This window comes from Hippoglossus stenolepis, chromosome 18 (assembly GCF_022539355.2).
Source record: "Hippoglossus stenolepis isolate QCI-W04-F060 chromosome 18, HSTE1.2, whole genome shotgun sequence".
NCBI lineage: Eukaryota > Metazoa > Chordata > Actinopteri > Pleuronectiformes > Pleuronectidae > Hippoglossus > Hippoglossus stenolepis.
The window spans coordinates 13,761,842-13,783,540 of NC_061500.1; the positions used below are offsets into that span (position 1 = coordinate 13,761,842).

Here is a 21,699-nt window from a genome sequence, read left to right on the forward strand (position 1 = left end):
ACTCTCCATGCCTCCATTAACACGTGTCCGACACAGTGGGCAAAACTGATGTCTGTATGAGCTGGCCCAAGTTTCTGCACTGTGTTTAAACCACGTTATGACAAGGTTTTTGTGTGCCTGACCAAATAAGAGAGAGATTACCCAGAAAATTACAATATATGTGGGTGGAGGCTCAGGAGGTAGAGAGGGCCGGCCACTAAGATCCGTGGTTCGATCCACGGATCCTCCAAACTGCTTTTCGAAGTGTGCTTGGGCAAGATACTGAACCCCAGATTTACAGTCTATGAATGGTGTGTGATAGAAAAAGCGCTGTATGAATTTGTGTGTGATTGGGTGAATGCAACTTGTACTGCAAAGCACTTTGAGTGGTCAATAAAACTGGAAAACCATATGTGTGACTGCTTCAGTACTCACTCCCTTTTCAATCCCCTCTTATATTTTTCACAATTTGTCTCAAAGGGGGGGTGAAAGCGAGTTTAAAAGTCTCTGTTTTGCTGATGCATTCTCACACATCTCACAGCTATTTATGAATACAGTCAATATCTGTAAGTCATTTCTCACATTTCTATTTCCAAAGGGGAGCTGAGATTTACTTGTAAAAGTTAAATTCTCTCTTCTGCTGATCAATTCTCAAAACTCTGTGGACGGGTGTCACCGGGGTTCATTCATTTGCCTCACCAGTGCATGGGGCTCTGGGCCGGATCCATGTAGCCACCCCCCCGGAGTAGGCGTGTAGTTGCTCGCCACAACCGCTGGGTCTGTAACTTGACACCTGGCCGCGCGGTGCGCTCTGCCATCGCTTTACCCGCAGAAAGCCCATTTAAAAAGGAAAGGGATGAGTCCTGCGCTCCTGACTCCGTAACCCCCCTCCTGAAGGACCCAGCTTTCTCTCCGGCTGCGCGGCCCTCGATCTGGATCGGCATAAATGAATGAAACACAGGGGAATATCGACAGACAAGCGCGCAGGAAAACTCTCTATCAGAGCGGCCTGCCAGTGCCAAGAGGAATTTATGTCGGGCTTGACAGGCACTTCAACATGAGTTCTGTCCTCTGGAAGTTCATCTCCAGCTTGTCAAATGCGTAAAACGGCGACCGGTGTCTTCTGCTGCCCCCCTCGCAAAGGAGTCACGCTGTGATTAACGGATCAGGTTTTTGACTGCCGGGACAAATGAATACAAATGAATTTAGGCACCCGAAGGAGAGATTGCAGAACCTCTCATCTAGACACAAAGTAAGTGAACATTTGCTTCTCATACATTTTCTTTCAGCGTTCGCTCTGATGAGAGGATGTTGCGGAGAGCTGAGCTGTGAGCGCGCACTGACACGGACTGAGTTACAAACCAGGGAACTGTTGCGCTCCGTGTGCGTAAAGCTGTGATGTGCCGGCTGGCTGTGGTCCAGGAGTGATGTCCACTGGGGACCACTGAAGCTTTTGTATGGGCTCTGTTTAGACCATGCATTTGTCACCATTTGTCTAATGGAATGACATTAAGCGTAATTTTGCCAAAATGGCTCAATGTATCCAAAGCTTTTAATCCGCCCCTCATCAAATGTTAATTTTAATGGAACTGTAAAAAGAGACCAAGCATAATAATTAGGTTTATTTGGTGACAAACTTTGCATGTTATATTTAATATAACCTCCTATCTATGTTTTCTGCAAGACAGATCGTGATTAGTGCATTCGATTGTTTGAAAGTATTTTCCATAAATACTTATGCAATGGGTGCATGTAGATGTTTTGCTAAACAGTGTTTACGGAACAGACCCGGTAGAGCGAGCAAAACATCAGACATTTATTCGGATCTATACATTTTAATTATAGGTTTATCAGCATACACTTTGTGAGGATGCTGGCCATGTTTTCCTTTTTACGCAGCCACTTTTACGCACTTGAAAGGATTGTTTTAAAAGGAAGGATGAGATTACTATCTTCAAAGAAAGGACTATAATTAGTATTAGGAAGGTGAAGTAAATTACATCAGCTTATTCAACAGGATACATTCCCTGAAAACAACCACTTATCGATGCATTTAAGCAAACACCTGCGAGTTTTACTGCTCTGGTTCATAAAGTCCAGATGTTGTATGCAAGTGTTTACGGCATCAATTTTCACAGACAGTGAAAAATTCATCGGGCCGTTGTAATATATTGAGCTTGGTGCTGGGTTGGCTACAGCAGCAGCCAGCTGTTGCAGAATTGTCGCATAAAAGTCATTCATTCGTGTGCAATTCTAACATTTCATTAATATTTGGCTTTATTGCGCGGTAAACATCTGGTTCAGATAGTGGCAGAGATAGTTGGGGCACAGTCTTCTTGAAAGTGGAACGCAGTTGACCTGGTTTTTCAATAAATAAAGTTTTACAAATGGCATCAGTTGATCACACCTCCCTGCATGTTGCACAGAAATAACTGTCATTCGTAAAGAAATATAAGAATGGCTGTAGCGGGTTATTTCCTGACAAATGTAGCCATGGATCAACAGTGGTATATCCACATCATTCATCATTCACATGTACATGAGTTGAGATAAATGACCGTCTACCTGCGATGCAATTCGCCTTAGGTCCACTTGGTGTCGCCCTCTATGTCAGACTCCTGTTTTTTTACATGCAGGTATTTATGTTCAATGTGTTGATTCATTTAAACGTTTTTTACAATGTAAAAAAGCAACTACACAATCAGCTTTTTTAAATTTCAGATTTAATATACAGAGTCTTTGCGAGATAGTCACTGTTGTTCTGATAACAAAAGTTTTGCTTCTAATAATAACTTTTGGTAAAACAAAGTCTCGCAGTGTATCATAATGAGTCATATACAATTTCACAACTCTCATCTCCTCTCAAACACAAATACTTCTGACAAAGGTTATATGATAAAAAGAAATTAGTCATACACTGTCTTAAGTGAGAGATTACTTGATTGCAGGGAAACTGTCTGTTCATCCATAGGAATTTTCCACTGTGTGTGTGTGTGTGTGTGTGTGTGTGTGTGTGTGTGTGTGTGTGTGTGTGTGTGTGTGTGTGTGTGTCTGCGCTCTGGGGGCAGAGCAGGATCACCTTTGGGAAATCCTTTCAGGGGAATCAGTGAGTAAAGTCCAAGCTTGCGGAAAAAAACTACACTGGCCCCTCAGTGGCTTCTTCTCCACCTCTGGCTGGTCGCTGGCCTGCAGACAGACAGATGCTGTTTTGAGTGTGTGTGTGTGTGTGGAGAGTGGACGATGGTGTTGTTGGGGTCGAGAGGTTAGACTCAGAGTTTAGACACGGATGATGCAGTCACGTTTTTAGGAAAGATAAAGACGGTGATGGTGGAAACATCTTCGGGGGAGTGATGATTTAGAAAGAAGTATAAAAGGGAGGGAGAGCTGCTTGGTGGAAACATGCCATTGATAATCTTTAGATTAGACCATATAATGAGGCACATGGTTAACTACTTAAAAATATGAGGAGTGAAATTCCTTGATGGTATAATAAAACACATTCTGACCCCCTCTCTCCATCTGCTCAGTCACACAAATGGCATCTTTCCACTATTCACTGTTAAATTACTTTTTCATAGCAAATTAGACGTGTGTTAATCATAGTTAAGTCGAGCTGGTGAGGAGAGAAAGATGGTATCAGCAGTAGAGAGCAGTATTCCCCCCCCCCCACCTCCTGTCTTTGAAATGTGAGTTCAGCGACTCACAGCAAAATATATAGGTTTGACTCTCAGGTTTGATGCATGACTCAGGAAGAAGCATTGTTCATCTGGCCTGTATTTTGTCTACTCATTGAGAATTCCCTCTGGTAGTCTTGTCATGTAGCTCACTGTTGCATGTATGAAAACCATACCAGACGTGGTTAGTTACACATGGCAGCCTTACTGATTTAAATGCCCTCTGTGCACAAATCCACCTCGTGCAACATCCTTCAACATATACCCTGTCGCACACACTTCCTAATGACAATCTGAAGAAGCTACACTCAATTTTTTCATATGAAAAGCCAAAGAAATCAGCGCTGTTGCCCAGGAAACTTGATCCAGCTTCCACACATGTAAACAGCCTGAGGGACAGAATGAGTGTTATTTGCTGCAGTAAAAAAAAAAATCTCAGCATTCATGACTCATTTTCAGAAAGCTGATCTCTCCTCAGCTGATAAGAAACTGACTGTGGCTGTAACCAGCTGGGAACGTCTGGTGGCTACACACACACACACACACACACACACACACACACACACATGCACATAGACACACACACATCCTGAGTAACCATAGCCAGCTGTATATTGGGTCGATTGTGCTTAAGCTTTATTGGTAACAAGGAGCTAGAAGAGCAAGAGATAAATGCCACAAACACACATACAGTATAAGCCCACCATCACACGCACATACACTTACATAAGTACAAACACTCTGATTGTGTACATTCGCCACATATTGACCTAGGGGTTGTTTGGAGTAATATTTTCTAAACAGAAAGAGAAGACCGCTGTGCACAAAAGTTACATTTAGACAATAGTTACAGTCTTTCCCACGTCTATGTATATGGTGTCCTTGGCCCACGCCCGCGTCTGCCTGCTTCCCTGTGGCCCTCCAGCCACAGCTGCTATACACATTCCCCCAACTAGTGTGTGACCATGTGTGTCTGGATGACCTCCAGCGGTAAACAGTGGCTCCCCTGCCTGTCACCAGATCTCGGTCCCCCACTGAGCTCTCAGTCCACTTGCCAATCAGCCTCCTTTAGCTTTACTGCACACCTGGATGTGGTGAGGGTGTTGAGACAGAGCATTTCGTTTTTGTTTCGTGTGTATGTATGTGTGTGCGTGTGTTGGTTTTGGGGAGGAGGGTTGATGGATAAGACCACTATATTTATGCCTTACAAACCACAAAGTGAAGCTGTGTGTGTGTGTGTGTGTGTGTGTTTTGGAAAGAAGTGCACTGAGTTGTAAGTGCTTTTGCAGAATCCACTTCCCATTTGTTATTCTCATATCAGCGGTTCAGTTGCAAAGCCTGTGTTTTTCTTGAATCAGTGTTTTGGTGGGATGCAAAAACAATGATCATTCAGATCACTTTCGTTTCCTTTTATGTCACTGGAAAAATCTATTTTGTAATCTCAGTCTATGTCCGTGTTTTTGTAGTCTATTAAGACATATGCCATAGATTTTGTAACAGCAGCAGTTGTGTCTTCAATAAAGCAGATTTTAGGATGTTCAGGAAGTTCTTCAAAGTACTGGTAGTTAATACACACTTTACAAATTCTTTACAGAGCTGATGTACGCATTAAAGACATATTTTTGTTGCCACGTTGTGAAAAATCCCTTTGACCTGTTGGTCTGTCTGATCACCTTTACAAAAATCAAATACTAAAAAAGCCTGTCAACATTTAAGGTTGCTAGTTGAAACCCTTGATTAATACCTTATTTTGATATATATGGATATTAGAACATGTGAAACCCATTAATATTTATTGGATCCACACATTGGTATCATTTATAAATGATTTGTTACCAAACAGAAAGGTTAAACACCAGAAATAAATAGGATTTTTACCCAACCTGGCAACCCAAAATCTGTTAATAAAGCATTAAGAGTTATGTGATCTATTATTATTTAATTATGTATAAAAAAAACAAGTGTGCGCTGCCTGTTTCTAATGTCCTTTCTTCTCTTCCCACAGGAGAGCCCTATTGCTCTGCACCGTTTTATATTGTACTTGTTACCTGGGACTTACACAAGTACACTCTGAAGGTAAGACATGGCTCCCACTCATTTCCACTTATTTTCACTCATTCACTCACTTCCCTGCCTCAGTCTCTTTTCTCTCTACCGAAAAGTTTGGAGCAAAAAAAATGAAAACAGTAAAAAAAAATGATTGGTACACTGGAGGGATTTTGTAGTTATTCTTCGCCCGTTTGGTCATTGCCCAAGCACGTAAACACATTGCTATGAGATTTGGGCCAACCGTTGCCATGACGACAAGTGTTGAGTAAGCTAAGTTGAGTGAGTAAGGGAGTGATCAGGTCATAGATACAGAGCAAGACCATTACAGAGAAAAAAAACCTCTCAAATCACTAATGGCTCAGTTCTTCTACACAGAAACTGTTCTGACGGCAATCAATATATTTACAATTGCCACAATGCTTATTGTTTATCTGTCTGGTTCTCAACATAATGTTTTCATTCTGTCTCCGCTCTCATAGCGTTGTTTTCAGATGCAGCGGGCAGCTGGTTTCAGTAAAAAAGTATTTTCCAAATGCAGACAATGACAGTTAGAGACTAGCACATTAATACAGCAGAAGAGCCAAGTATTTCATTCAGCAGGTGGTGGAGACCAAAACAGAGCTAGAAGAGAATAAATAGTGGATTTTCATTCATCAGGTGGCCAAAAAAAAAGCTCCAACTAAATGATAATGTTGCTTCGGAACTACTGGAAGAATAATGTAGTGCTGGGTGTTTGCGATATCTAATTAAAAGTTGATTATATGCCAGTCTTTCCCTTTCAAGTAGGAATTGATGCAAATATAAAAATAAAATGTTATCATTTTTGTATCTCCTGCAGTATTGATTGATCTAATATTGACAGCGAGTCATCCTCTATGACCATTGTACTACTTTTTACTTTTTATTTGATTTATTTGAGTTACTTTTCGTACCGTTTTGACGGTTTTCCCCTGATGAAAAGTTACAGTCCAGTGAATTGGCCCCTTCTCTTCTCTAGTTAATATGATTAAGACTGACAGGGGCACAGGGTTCAATAGGCCCGACACAGTGACTGAAAACTGACGGCAGACACAACCAAATATCACTTCAGTTAATTACGACAAGGTTGAAACCTTTTTTCCCCCCATTTCCAATTGTTATTCGGTTTACAGCGTCAAACTCTACATGGCTCCTATAATAAGCCATGTAAAAGCTTACATCTGTTATTTTAAGTGATCGCTTATTACATTTACCACCCACACACACCTCCACTATCCCATGTTAGACTTTAAAAAAACTAATATGTCAGGTGGACCTGACATATGAGTGAACATAAAAACCTTTCCTAAATGGAAGTACAAAAGTAGGGAGTGTGTTTTCTTTAAATTCTGAAACAGTAGCTCTGCTCCTCACACCACCACCACACACATTGTGGATCAGAGAGAGGCTAAGTATTTTATAGAGGGAAAAAGGCAGCGTAAGAAGCATATTAAAAGAGTTTGATTTAATAAAAGGAATAAATCTGAAGGTCATGTAGTAAGAGGGTCATAGTAATTACCCAATTAGTAAGCTGTATATCTTACTGCAAAATGAATTTATTTTGGAAAGGGTCAGTTTTGGTGTAGCTTTTCCTTGTATATAATGTCATTGCATTGGCCAACATCTCTAAGGATAGATCATCTAAGAAATCTCATAACAACATATCAGCCTATAACCATTTTATTTACACCGCCTATGACATTAATAACATCTTTGATGTTTTTATTTAATAAGAAATGTAGTGGTCAGGATTTTACAATTAAAAAGTGTCACTGTTTTCTGATGGAGAAACCTTTGGCATTTCTCTATTTCATCTATTTAAAAAAATGCATGAAACATAAAGTAACATCTATGGTTTGATTCCAGTCAGAGGCCTTTGCTGCATGTCATATTCTCTCACCTTATTCATTGTCTCTCTGTACTGCAAGCTGTCAAGAACGTAAAGTTCAGTTGCACGCTACCACGGGGTCTGTGTGTCATACTAGCCATAGATGAATGATGCATGTCATATCCTTCAACATTTTCTGCCTGTATCTCTCTCCAAATAAAAAACAAATGCCAAAAAAATCAGTCCCTGATTGAAATCATGCGAGAACGCCAAGATTGTCATCCATTTAATAAGTGTTGACTCCAAAAGTAATAATGTGGCAATACATACAATGATGATTCTTCTGTCAAGAAACATCATAAATGTCTACAGACAAGCGCTGGCCAGTCCAAGTGAGATTATTTGACTGTGTTTGAATGTGTGAGTGACTTCATCCTCTACAAGGGATAACATTTCAGAGTAAAGAGCCTTGGATACTCTCTCTGTCCTACTTGAGTAATTTGGCACAGAGCGAGGCTATGAACTCCAGCCATGTGTTAAACACAAGTCTCTGTGTGTGTGTTCACATCCACACAGTATTCTGTATATCTAAAACCATATAGGTTAATGTATGCTCCAGTAATAGTGCATGTGGTATTAAAGTAAAAGGTTTGGAAACAGCGGTCTACGTACAGATGCATGTAATGCCCCCCATGCCTTTCTGCCAAATCCTGTCCTGTCCTGTCCTGCAGAGGAGACCACACAGAGAGGCTTCACTTTTTGGATGGGTATACACCGAATCCCATGTAGGTTTTGTTTAATCAGCGTATTTTATACAGTCCTGTACAGTGCAAGGAAAGACTAAGAAAGGGCTATGTAGGAGGCATGCCTAAATTCAGATCACTTTTCACTGGGCCAAAAAAACATGTTTTAAAGTTGTGATTTGACCGATGATATGATGCTTTCACAGACATATCAGTATTGACTTCGAATTTTATTTCACAGAACAAAGAATGCTGAAAACATGTGTTTCCTAAATTTGTATTTTCAATATATTTGGTTGAGTTTGTGTTATGAGATCTTCAAGTCATTGGCATTTTTTTTAAACATATATACCAGCCGATTTTGGCATGGGCCCCACAAAATCCAATTCGATCACACGCTAGTGTGATGTTGGAGTATAATGTTGTTTAAAATCCACTGCAACATTTGTTAAAAACTTGTTATGTATTAGAAGCAGTCAGTAATTCGAGTCTAGACTGATCAGTTTGAGTGAATTTGTTTTACATGATATATGTGTGAACTGTTTTCTGCAAAACAGTTATCAGATGTTTTCTCCCTCAAGTCTAGTTACTTTATAACTACCACTGTTATCAGTGATCAGATTCATATTCAAAACCTTTTTTAAACTTTATATGCAATTGTATCTTTTTTAATATTCTAAGTCTGATGCCCCACAGTGGTCTATTGATGCATGGCTGGTATTATAGAAAGACAAGCATCTCATTGAAGTCCATGCTCTCTGCCTTTCCCCTCATCTTTTCCGCTTTCTGTCGTCTCATCAACATTGCATGTCCACTTTTCTGGCTTTTCACAAGCAGGGCTTCTGTACACATGTCCCCATTAAACAAGACCCAGTGACCACAGGTCAGAGTGAGCCCAGAGACAATAAAGATGGTGAGGGGCCTCGATCGGAGATCACAGGTCATATGGAGAAACACTGGGACCACTAAGACAGAAACATTGAAAGGAGGGTCAGCAGAGAGGCTGCAAACTGTATTCTGCTGCACTGACTCGTGGTGAATGTCCAAACTGACTCTGTTGACAAGGAGGGCAGAGAGGAAGAAGGAGAAGGGGGATGCTGTCTGATGATGCCGATGTCCTCTGTTTCATTAACCCCCTATGGCCTTAAAATAAACAGGCCATGCCTTGATATCGCTGGAGCAACCATTTCCAGCACTAATACTTTAGCATACTTTATGTGGAAACTTTACAGAAAATCTACATTTAGAGACTGAACTCTGCCCTCTGTGGCTCAAAATTCACAAACACTGAAGATTACACTTTGCCTCATAAGTGAGAGTGTTGGCCTGATGGTTGCTATGAGAGGATTAGGTCCTTTAGCCTGATTGTGCGTTCCTGGTACTGGCTGCTTTGGCCTTGACTGAGCCCCTTCACAATTACAATTACTTCTACAAGCCGTCATGTTTCTGACGACAAAGTGAACACCAATGACAAAGTCTTGGGACTTTCAATCTCTACAATAAAATATGTACAGTGAAGGGATAAATATATCTCCTGCATTATTTTCTCTCTGTCTCATGAGTAATTTAATTTTTGTAACTTGATATCTGTATAAAAATAGCAAAAACCACAAGCATAACGAGACAGTATGACATTTCACCAAACAAAGACATAACCAGTTAGATAAAGATCATACAATTGAAACTACTGTACTTTGATTTTTCTTTGAAGCTTTAAATTATTTTTGTTTCCCTAGATGTTTAAATGTGGCCACATAAGGATTACATTGTGAATTGTATGCCTGCAAGGAAATAAACTACTTGTACCATGGGGGCACTTTGTTGTGTGCCTGCTTAAAGCTGCTTTATGCTTCACAAGAGTCATACAATGAAAGTTATGACACAACTTGCAGTGCTGGATAAGAAGCACAATTCTGCAAACCACTGACATTTGAAACAAAAGCCACCACAGCACCATCTACCCACACAGACACACAAACCAACCAGGATCAGTCCACGATCCCCAGCCGTCAGCCTAGTTTTATGTCTGTCTGGACCTATACATAGTCATTTAGTTTGGTCTAAAGTTGCGGCAGACAGCTTACAGAAGCAGTTTGGTGGTCCCGAAGCCCAACGAGTAGTTTATTATTCTTTTTATGTAATTTTTTGTTTCAGCTACCTTTTTTCCATCTCTTCACCTTGCAGAGTATATTCTCCCTTTCTATGTGAACTGCTGTTCTGTGTTGGCTGAGAGATGAGTGGGACAAGATGTATGGCTGGTATGCTGCCATGCCTGTCATGTGGTTCTGTTTTGTTCATATAAAGTTTTGTAAAATTGGCATGTAACCCAGTGTAGTCAATCAAACTGCCACTTGCAAAGATAGATCAAACATTTGGCTGAGCCTCACTCGTGGCAGGGAGAGCAAATTCTCACAAAGAGCTCAGAATACCCTTTTAATTGTTAAAATCTAATATTTTTCTTCCACATTATTGTTTTCATTTATGTATTTACTTACTGTTGTGTATGTATTTGTTGTCCAGTGTCCATGTTTCTACCACATCAATATATATGAATAATTCTCTCCATTTTTGCCACATATAGTAGCAAAACTTTTAATCCAGATGATAAGTGTAAAACTAATCACTCGCCTGTGCCCTTACAACTGCCCTGCCATTGTCCTTGTGTGATGAAAACTTCCCTTTCGCATTCATGCATGAAGCCATTTTTCCTTTCCAGGTTTAGAAGAGACTGCAATAATAGGCTTTTGATTTTCCCTTTTGACTGATGGCACTGGTGCGTGACCTTCATTAACAAGCCTGTCATAATTATTTGCAACTCTAACACTGCTCTCCTTTCCATCTAGATGTGGACATCCTCCAAAAGTTGGGGCTTAAGGGAGAAAAGCCGTCACGCTCGGTGCCTGCAGGGGTCATTCCATTCAGATCAGGGATCATCATCAACCAGCGGGCACACATCGAGGCTCCATTGCGCTCAGTCTTCCCAGCAGCCGTCGGGCCCAACTTGGCACTGGTCCTGAGTGTGCGCTCACACCGTGTCAACAGTGCTTTCCTCTTCACCGTGCTCTCAGACCACAGGAAGATCCTTCTTGGTCTGCAGCTTGTACCTGGAAATCTGGTCCTTCACACGGGACCGAACACCTCGGTGGCACTGCCCTATGAGCCCCATGATGGTCAGTGGCACCAGCTTGCAGTTGGGATTAATGGACGGAGAGTGACTCTATATGCCTCCTGCGGAGAGCAGAGTGTTCATGCAGACTTTGGGTCGGACAGTGATGAGGGACTCGCTCCAGAGCTCCAGGGCTCCTTCCTGCTGGGGCAGACAAGCCAGCAACAATACTCAGCACACTTTGAAGGAGCCATCTGCCAATTTGATCTGGTCCCTTCTGCACAGGCAGCTCACAACTACTGCAAGTACATTAAGAAACAGTGCAGGGAAGCTGACACATATAGGCCTAACCTTCCTCCCCTGCTGCCAATCCTACCACGAGAAACAAACATCACAGCCACCGCTGCTACCCCTAAACGTAGTGGCCCAGAAACGGCCAAGAAGGCCACAGGGCAGAGCCTTGCCAGGAGTGTTGCCGCCGCTGCCTCAGCTGTCAGATATGTAGCTTCCACCCAAACAATGAAGCCCAACCCTGGGACCATTCCTACACCCCTGCTGGGAACTGTGATGCCAGTCACAGTCCAGCTAGGTTTGGCCTCGCCGCCTCTGAAGGCCAGGACAGAAACAGTCACAGCACCACTCAGGACAAGAGTACCCTCCACAAAACCACCAACCCCAAGACCCACCACTTCTAAAGCTTCAAATCAGAATCCCTCCAAACCTACTCCCCCAAAGCCCACACCTGATAACACCACCAAAAAGACAATCTCAAAAACAGACATCAAGAAAAAACCTACAATTCCAGCCACTACCAGCACCAAACCCTCCAAGACAAAACCTGACTCTGCTTTATCAGACCAAGATGCAGTCCCAAAGAAACCACAACCCACCACAGCCAAGAAAGCATCTCCCAATCCTAAAGTTACAGCATCCAAAGCCACTCTGTCCAAAACCAAAACAAATTCTGTCAAAGTTGTCCCTTCAAAACCAACAATATCCAAAGTCAACCCCTCAAAATCCACAATCTCAAAAATGATGACTGCCAAAACCTCCAAGCCAACGGCCAAACAGGTCACCAAGCCCACAAAGCAGGCCAAAACAACCAAGGCTCCAGTCACCCCGCCTACAACCAGACCTTCATACAACACAGTAACACCACCTGCTACTGATGGCTTCCAGAGCTGGGAGGTGCCACCTACTCAGTTCTCCCTGCTAGCTGGACCTGTAGGACAGAAAGGAGAGGCTGGCTTATCGGTAAGCACCGCAAGTCTGTTGGGTTGGTCTAGTAAAAGTTATTGTGGGACTGTGCCATGAAAAAGGGCAAATTGACACTACAGAAACACAGAAGTATAGTGAGAGGCCATGTTTGGGGATGATTTAAGGTAAAAGCAAGAATATGAAAGAATGCTATAAGTAATATCAGAAGCTGGTGACAGTGTAAAAGAACAACATTTATGTAAAATTGTCTTTTTTGGCTCCGGTCAGGCAAGACAGAGATGATATGACAGTACACGCATATATAGAAAACAGGTGAGCCCCAAAACCTTCAGGATAAACCAGGAATACATTTTCTACAAGATTAAGATGATGAGGCGATGAGGGGGGTGAGTTTGATGGTTTAGTTTAGCAAAGAGGTGAAAGGGAGTGAAGTACTTCCTTTAGAGACATCCCAGCCTCTTCTGGTCTTTGTCACCTTTGACAGAACAGCTCTGGGGCTGGAAATAAGAGACGACAGAGATACTCTATGTAGGTTAATGTGGCACTATTTCCTTTGCCACACAGGTAAGAAATCCTGCCTTTCTTCTCCCTCCTTTTCCTCGTTCCTCTTTGCACCACAACCCTCCAGGCTGGGTGTGACGTGTCAGGTCTGACGCCTTGCCGTCTCTGCACCAGATTCCTCTGTCACAGAGGGCTAGTGGAGGTCACATGGGCCTCTTTCAAAGCTAGGTCAAGGGTCAAAGCAGTCAGTAAACACCATCATTCAGCTTCCTATAGGGCAAGCACAAAGGTAGACTAGGCCTTGACTATATTTCGGGAAGCACCAAGATCCATTTTCACCTTTTCAATAGATTTCCCACTCAGCATCAGAGGGCATCTCCCTTTCATCTTGCCTGACCTCTTGAGATCAAATGTAGTTTACCCTTATTTTAGGGAAAGATGTGAGTGCTTCTTAACAGAAGCCAGGATCCACATGCACAATCGCATTTGTGCTCAGTCAAAGAGCAATTCAATATTTAAATTTTGTTAAAAACATTTTTTTAGTTCGGACAAACTGTGCTTGGGATTTTTAACATGTTATAAGCTACAAGTTATTACCTTTTACACCTCCACACGTGGCCTGACTTCAATGTCTCCTCGGCACGTTTTGGGCGTTACGTGTATTTAAAGCTAGCCCTGTGATTAAGTTGTTCAAGGGCTTTGATTTTGGTGCCCTTTTCTCTGTAGTTGGCTCTAATTTGCCACTGTTGATTGTAGAGTGTGATGTGCCTAGTGTTGGCTAATTTACCGCTGAAGTGACGTCCTCACCTGACCTGATCCTCATTACACTGAACCAAAGCACCACTTGCAACCTAAGTATGAAGTGCTCTGATTTATCACAGAAAAAAGAACACTTTGCAAGTGCTGGTACTGTTCTGAAACATCCAATCTTATTAAACTCATAACGGTCAGAACAAAGCATGTGATCCATTTATGGCCCAGGAGTATGAAGAATCTGTGTACATCTTCTAGACATTCTATTTCATTCAAAAATGTGTGTTTTGTCAGAGTCCAGACTTACAGGCAGTCCGACGATCGGACACTGTCCATCTCACAGCACAGTCTTTTATATACTCTCTCTCTCTTAAAATCACACACACGACAGGAATAAAAGTAAGAAGCCCATGAAAAGCATCACATTCACTGTGGTTTCAGCCACTAAATTTGTCATTTATCACTCTGCTGCTGCCTAAAGCATGACAGAGCTGAGTTAATGATTTGGACTTTTCACTGTGCACTGTACTGCGGCTGCCAGGAGAAACAGCCAGTGCAGGCACAGATGTGGCAGAGTTCCCCATTTAAAGTACCAACTTTGAAACAACTTTCTTTGAGATTTGTCCCACTGCACATCTGAATGTATTTATATGTACAGATTTTTTTTCATGTGAGAGTTTAATTTGTTTAATTTCAACTGTGCTGGATGTTAGTTAAAATTTACTAACCTGAACTGACTGAGTTTTATACATATCTGAGCCTTCTGTTCTCAGTTTACACATATCTTTCACACAAGACAAGTAATTTTGTAACGGGTGATCAATGTGGTGATTTCTTTCTGTCTTTCTTTTTAAGACAAAGACAAAAATAAATCCCACAATGCTAAAGATGGACAGGTGCAAAGAGGAAAAGACTGTAACAATAAACAAACAAACAAGTGTAAGGAAGGAGAGCCAGACCAGGGGGTGGAGGTGTGAAGACGGACAGTGGTGTGTGTTGTTGTTGACAGGTCTTGGGGCTACCACTGAGCGCACCACCTGTAACAACAGGGGTGGTCTCAACCATGGAGGTCGCCCCTGGAAGAGGTGGTAGGGGGCCGATTATAATCATCAGAGTGATATAAAGCAGATTGCAGACAGGCATGCAGGTAGCAGCCATTCAGAAGCTTTAGATGGAGACAGTTGGCGTTGTTTTGAAGGTTTTAAGTTGTTTTGGAAGTTTTCCTGTGTCTCTTAAAGTTCATAGCCTTGTGAAAATTGAGATGAGGAAGCTACAGAAAGTGTAAAACATTCACACGGCAGTAACTGCGCTTAATAGCAGATGCTGCTGCTTTATTTTTACAACAACGTCATATTTATGTTATCTCAGCCATCACATTTAACAGTATGGTTAAAGTACTGTAATGGATTTGACATGGAACAAAAGCATTTTTAAAACTGCAATTTAGAGACTGTTACGAACATTTACATGAGGATCTGGAGCCATACAGGTAGCGCTTAAATAGCCACAGCAGCCACGAATGCAATGTTTTTCCTCGCCTCTCCCTTGCCTCCATTTTTTGATTAAAAGAAAACGAGCGAGCGCAAGTCTGATAAAACCACACAGGGGCCTTGAGTGGCGCAGGAAATGACCTGTTATTTCTAGTGTTTCTACGGTTTCCTGCCGCACAGCCTCACAGCGTCTGATGGATAAGGCTGAACTCTCATCACCTTGAGATGGAAAAGGGAGAGGGTCTCACTTTTTTTCATCCTGCAGCCAGAGCGTGCAGTCTGTCTGTGGAAACACACAAAGCAGCCTTAAGGACCTGATGGTTTTGACAGAGCGTGATAAAATCAGATTGCTGAGGTATAGGATAAGTTTGTCTGTGTGGTGTGTGTCGGTATGTGTAACACTGACCGAACGCTCTCTCTCTCCCCAGGGACCGCCAGGACCTCCAGGGAAGCCAGGCCTGCCAGGCAAGAAGGGTCCTCGGGTAAGTCTGCTTTGCGTGTCCTCAAACACCTCCAGCTACATCAAACACACTTCCATCTCTAATGTCTGGAAATAATTTTGTCTGGTGCTCAACCCCGCGATTTTTTTCTTTCAATGGAACTATGTTAATAGGTGTGTCTTCATTAAGGTTTATTTTGCGGCGTGTGTGTGTGAGTGTGCACGCTCGTGTGTGTGTTTATTTGTGCTTTTGCTACTGCTGCTGACGTACATGATGACTGAAAGCTCAAACACAAACAGTCAGTAATAACCCCCTTGGCAGAGAAGTGACTCAGAAAAACAGACGGACAGACAGGGACAGAGAGGACAGTATCTGTGTGTTCCAGCCTCGAAGGCAAAGTCCTGGACCTTTCTGCAGTTACAATAATAACCTGCAAAGCCAGGCCCCCACATCACTTTTAAATCCCTCCCATCACCCAGCTGACACACACACGCACACACACACATACTCACACACAAAGTTTTCCTATGCAGGGAGATTGACCATATTCAGCACGGGGCTGTGAGTGCTGACCTCCCACCCCTAAGCATAAACAGGAAAGCTCCTATAAAGACGGCCTTTCAAAAGGCTGCCTGTGCCACAGGATGCCTAATAAAAGCACTGTAAACAGACAGAGAACACATGGCTCCACTGGACTTTCTTCTCCTCACTGAGCTGTTGCAGCAGGCTGCACCGACACTTCATAGGAATCCCATCCCGGACTAATGAAAGGCCTCTTTCTCCGAGGCAGTTAAATAGATATAGTCTCATTCTTGGGTCTTCTTTCAGGAATTCTCCTTCACTTCCTCACGTCCATGTGGTTGTAGTAGGTATGGCAACATCTGTCAGACGGACCCAGACTAACATATCTCATTTCTACTGGCTGCATTGCTATGAAATTTGGTACAGTTATCCACAACAGCCCTGAAGGTGAATCCTAATGACTAATGATCCTCTGACTTTTTCTCAAGCACCACCATGAGGTTGACATCTGGGGTGGGGCATCAAATGTCTCGACTTTGACATGAAATCTGGTGCGCACATTCATGTTCCCCTCAGGGTGAATTCTCATAACATTCTAAAGCCTTTAACATTTTCTCTCATGACAAAATAGTATATCCCATTAGAGAAGCCTCTATGTTAATGTTAAATACTGAGCAAACAAGCCTCTCGTTCACCAATCATATCAAATTTTGATAATCAATGCTTTTAGTCAATGTCTACATTATGTGCAAACAGTTTATATTCCCATGAATGTGCTTTTGTCTTTTAATATGTTTTTTATTATTACATACTGTTTTTTTTGTCTCTCTGTGTCTGAGAGCCTCTTAAGCTAAAGTCTCTATGACCCGATCCATTATAGATGTATAAGGAGGTCTTTGTCTGACTCTAATTAAAGCTGTTTAAGCCCCAGCAGCACCTCCTATCCCGTCACAAGTAGCAGTTCCCCCGACATCGCTCCCACTTAGGTGGATTTCGTGTGATCCAAATCAAACTGGAATAAAACTTTAACTGAGCTCAAGCATCGGGAGTTGTGTGAACTTGGTCAAGCCAAGTATTATTAAAGAATGACTCCAAGTGGAGCTGTTTCTGCGTAACCAGGCTGCAGCTTTTCTTTTAAAATGAAAACCATATTTAACTTGAGTTTGTCAAGTACAATTTCTCCGTTCAAGACAAGCAAGCAGTTAATCAATATAATGAATGGTACTGATATTATCTCTGCAAATTAACAGAAAAAAATAGTCAAAACATTTAATGTTTTAACATGTTAACATTTGCACTGCAGCACAATCCCTCCGGCTTGGCTTGGAGCCTTGACGTAAAATTACAACTCCTACGCTTCTACGTCTGTGTCAAACCTCATTCATCAGCAGTATGTATCGACCAATCACCTCACGCTGATTTACATCCTGGTGGCTTTAGACGTGGCCTTTGACCACCCCGGCAAACCAGCTGTTGAGCCGCCTGCGGCATTGTCTGTGGAAGTGGTTGGTTTGCAGAGCACAAACAAGGAAAACAAGCCTCCTCAATAAAAAGGCACTTGTATAAGCCATCGCATTGGTTTTGATGCCACTTTAACGGGGGTCACTTGCAAACACACCACCAGCGTCTGTCTCTGACCTCACAGTCATTTTGTTTTACACGCACACACACAACTACACAGAATCGCCCACACAGCGGAGTTTACACGCTAAAGCGCTAATCCCACAGCGTGTACAGCACAGACATATGCGTTGGTGTTTATGACCCGCCTATATAAAGAGTGAGACAGATTATGATGCTTTCCTGTAAACAAAAGCATTTATCAAGTTTAATTGCCGCTACCATGTGTGTGTGTGTGCAAACAGCGTACACACACTTGCAGGCATGCACTCACAAACACATGTGATTCAAACAATAAGGGTTTGGTTCCAATTTGAGAAAGGAAATTCACTTGTTGATTACTGTAATTAATATGTTGCAAGTTGCAGGCTCACCGGTGGAATAGCATGAGATGATTATAAGCATCTTCTTCTATCTAAAACAAAATAAATTCCTGTCCTGTAGGTTTTTGCTAAAGAGACGGCAGTTTGCAGCACAGCCAGGTTTTTAAAAAAAATTTTTTTACATGACCTTCCGTAGCACCGGATTACTGGAAGTCTTTATGATGACACACAGAGCACCATTGAGCCCAACCGAGCACCACCCATGAACCCTGACCTCTGATCCCACACATATGAGTGTGAGACGCTGTCGCCGTGGCAACCTCTGTCGGCACAGGAGCCTCCGCCTGTCGGGCGAGCTCTTTCGAGTCTGTTTGTAGGTGTATGGTGGCGGCGGTGGTAGAAGGGTGTGAGAGGAAACGCAGGGTGGACGCGCCGCTGGCACACAATCCTGTATCTATCCGGGGAATGGCTGCATGTAGCCCATCGTCTGGAACCTGCTGGGTCAATAGGGTCTTTGTCTGGGTGGAAAAAAATCTCTGTCACCCATCTTTCCTCATGCTCTCCCTTCAAACCATTGCTCTGTCACACAAAAAATCACATTGCACAAAGATTCCAGATGGACATTTTGTATAGTAACCTTGAAAGATATTACTACAAATAACTTTGAAATGAGTTAAGTTGTTAGGGCAGAGTGTTGCAGTGTGCTGGTAACACCAGGTGACGGATCAGCTTTTTAAGGGCCCGTCTTATCCCTAGTGTAAACTGTGTATATGGAACATTACTGTAATTGGCTCCAGGACAGTAAAAAGCACACACCATACGTCCATTTCTTGCTTTGGATGCTTCAATACATTTTTACTACCAGATTTTAAAAGTTTGGCATAAGGATATAGCGCTAGGTTTCCGTTGTAATTTTAAGAAGTGGTCACAGCCATTATGAGTTATTACTGTTATTGTTGAAAAATGCCTTAAATAATCATTTTGGATTACTTACGATTTCCTTCCTGACATGCTCTGGTCACTGCGTGCATGGTGCGTTTAACTCGAAAAAACTTTGGCTCTTGAAGCAAATAAATCTAAAGGTCTGGCATTTGACCAGCATTGTAATTCGTTTGCCATGTCTGCTTCTGTTATTATGAAGTTTAATTTATGTCGCTGTGAGCTGCTCTTTTCATTGTGTGCTATTGGGACTTAAAGCATAGTGAAATATTTTCCTGAATCATCTGAGGCAAAGTGTGTACTTGTGTGTGTAGATGCATGGGTATATGATGTGTGCTGACTGGGACCTTTAATTATGAAGACGTCCAGCAGTTTCACATGCTCTCTTGATCTAATGTTAGTTAGCCAGACATTGCCCCTTCGGGTCTAATTTGGCACAGCATCACACAGACTCTCTTTTATCTTTAATACGGGGACTGTATATACATTTAAACTGTTACGAGCCAGTGTTGAAAGTCAGACTATGTTTACAACGTGGTCCATTAAATGGGCTCACCTAAAGTATTCTTTGTGGGAACCTAACCTTTGGTGTGATATCGTGCATCAAGATTTAAGATGCATCATGTATATTTCACAGTATGTCTTGGCTTTAAGCTGCACATATGGTGTTGATGTAAAGTTTTGCAGATTCAAGCACAGATATTTATACGGCTCAGAGCAGGCAGCACGCACCTTACCATAACTTGAAACATTAGGAGCTGCCATTTGTTTAAATTATGACAATTTGGTCTCAACTTAGAATGGGTGCACTGAGCGAGCAGTATTATTACCACAGGAACCACAGTAACGCCCTGCATTGCTGTTCAGAGCCTGGTGTTTTTTTTTCATTTGATAGCCCTCAGCTTGTGTGCACCCCACCCTGCCCTTCTCTAATTAGACACCTGTTTTGCGAGAAGGAAGGGCAACAACATGGAGGCGAGGGCGCAAGGGCCGAATGTCGGTGCCAGCCTGTGCCTACCAGCACACTGCCCAAAATGCGGTGAACCACAGGGTTAATTTTGAAGCATGTAATTCAAACATGTCTAGTTTGTTTTAGTTTATTTAAGGCACAACAGCGCCGCTCAACACTGTCTGGGCACAGCGGCTCTCGAGGGAACGCCAGCTGTGTACAAACCGAAAATGAAAGAGAGAAGAGCGTGTGTGCGTGTGTGGGAGGGATGGAGGTGAGATCTGTAAATCCTGAGAATCCTTGGAATGGAAATATGTTCTGTTTACAACAGAACAAGGTATAAAACAAATCAGGTCTTCAGAATATATGAGAACTTTATTTTAGCTATTTGGAAATCCTGAGCGTTCTGTGACTCACTCATCAGAGATAACAGTGCTCGCTGACTTATGTCCTGCTCATTCATGAGGTGCCTCCTCTCAAGTGAATCAGACATGACTGTCATGAAAGCACCCTTTGACAGGAGGGAAGCATTTATGTTGTCATGTCTGCACCCGACCAGTCTGTCTGTTTTTCAGCTTTGTTCAAAGAGCTTTTTTTGTCTAGTTGTATGACCCAGCCTAAATCCGCTGATTACTCTTTTTGCCCCTGCCTGTCTGGACGTCTGTTATGATGTTGCTTTTTGATGCTGCTGAGCAGATCGCTAACATAATGGCTTCCTGATTTGTTTTGACTCACCTCAGTGAAACTCGCTGACCCAGCTCTTAAAGCAGTTGTGGGTTTTTTTCCGCCCTCTCTGACTCGTTTGACCCTTGACCCAGTACGCCGGTGGTGGGGGGTGAGTTAGGGGCCCAAGGGTGCCACTCCACGTGGAGGGCAGGAGCTAGGTCAGAGAACCACAGGAAAAAGTCAGAAAACGTCAATCAGAGAAAGAGACGGATAGAGGGATATATGGATGGAGGGGAGGGGTAACAAATCATCTTGTTTTTACAACTCTTGTGTAAACCAAAGAAAATTTTGTGTAGAATTATTCTCTGGCTTCTAAAGGTTTTGTGCTAAACCTTCCTGGGGTGCAGCTATACAAGGCGCGATGGTTCACATTACCACTATGCTGCTACTGTAGATTTCACTTTGTTTGCTTTCAGACACAGTAGTGTTCCTTTAGTCAGCAACAGCCAATGCAGACAGAAATACACACCGGCGGAGGAATTCAAAATGTTATGATACAGGGTGATCTGCATTACTCATTAAGAGGCTTGGCAAATGTGTGTTTGTGTGCGCGTGTGTGTGTGGAGGGGGTGTGATGAGGAGTGTGAGGCAACAAGGAGCAGGAAAACCACATCCATATGGTGGAACAGCTCCACAGAGCCCGATTTTCCATAAGCCTCTACCCCCAACTCAACTCACAGACACACACACACACACACACACACACACACACACACACACACACACACACACACACACACACACACACACACACACACACACACACACACACACACACAGAGAGAGTTGATGTATAGGAAAATAGGTTAAAGAAGCACGCA

The 21,699-nt window shown here is 42.6% G+C and overlaps 1 protein-coding gene across 2 annotated transcripts in view; it reads left to right on the top strand.

Annotated features, from left to right (window-relative positions):
• Positions 1-819: 819 nt before the first annotated feature.
• Positions 820-21,699, top strand: part of col27a1a (collagen, type XXVII, alpha 1a) — a 67,690-nt gene continuing 46,810 nt past the window's right edge. For both annotated transcript variants that reach the window (XM_035184671.2, XM_035184672.2), the window contains exons 1-4: positions 820-1,231; positions 5,659-5,729; positions 11,135-12,651; positions 15,788-15,841. In XM_035184671.2, the coding sequence (XP_035040562.1) occupies positions 1,179-1,231; positions 5,659-5,729; positions 11,135-12,651; positions 15,788-15,841 (1,695 nt within the window). In that variant the 5' untranslated portion in view covers positions 820-1,178. The remainder of the gene's footprint in view (positions 1,232-5,658; positions 5,730-11,134; positions 12,652-15,787; positions 15,842-21,699) is intronic.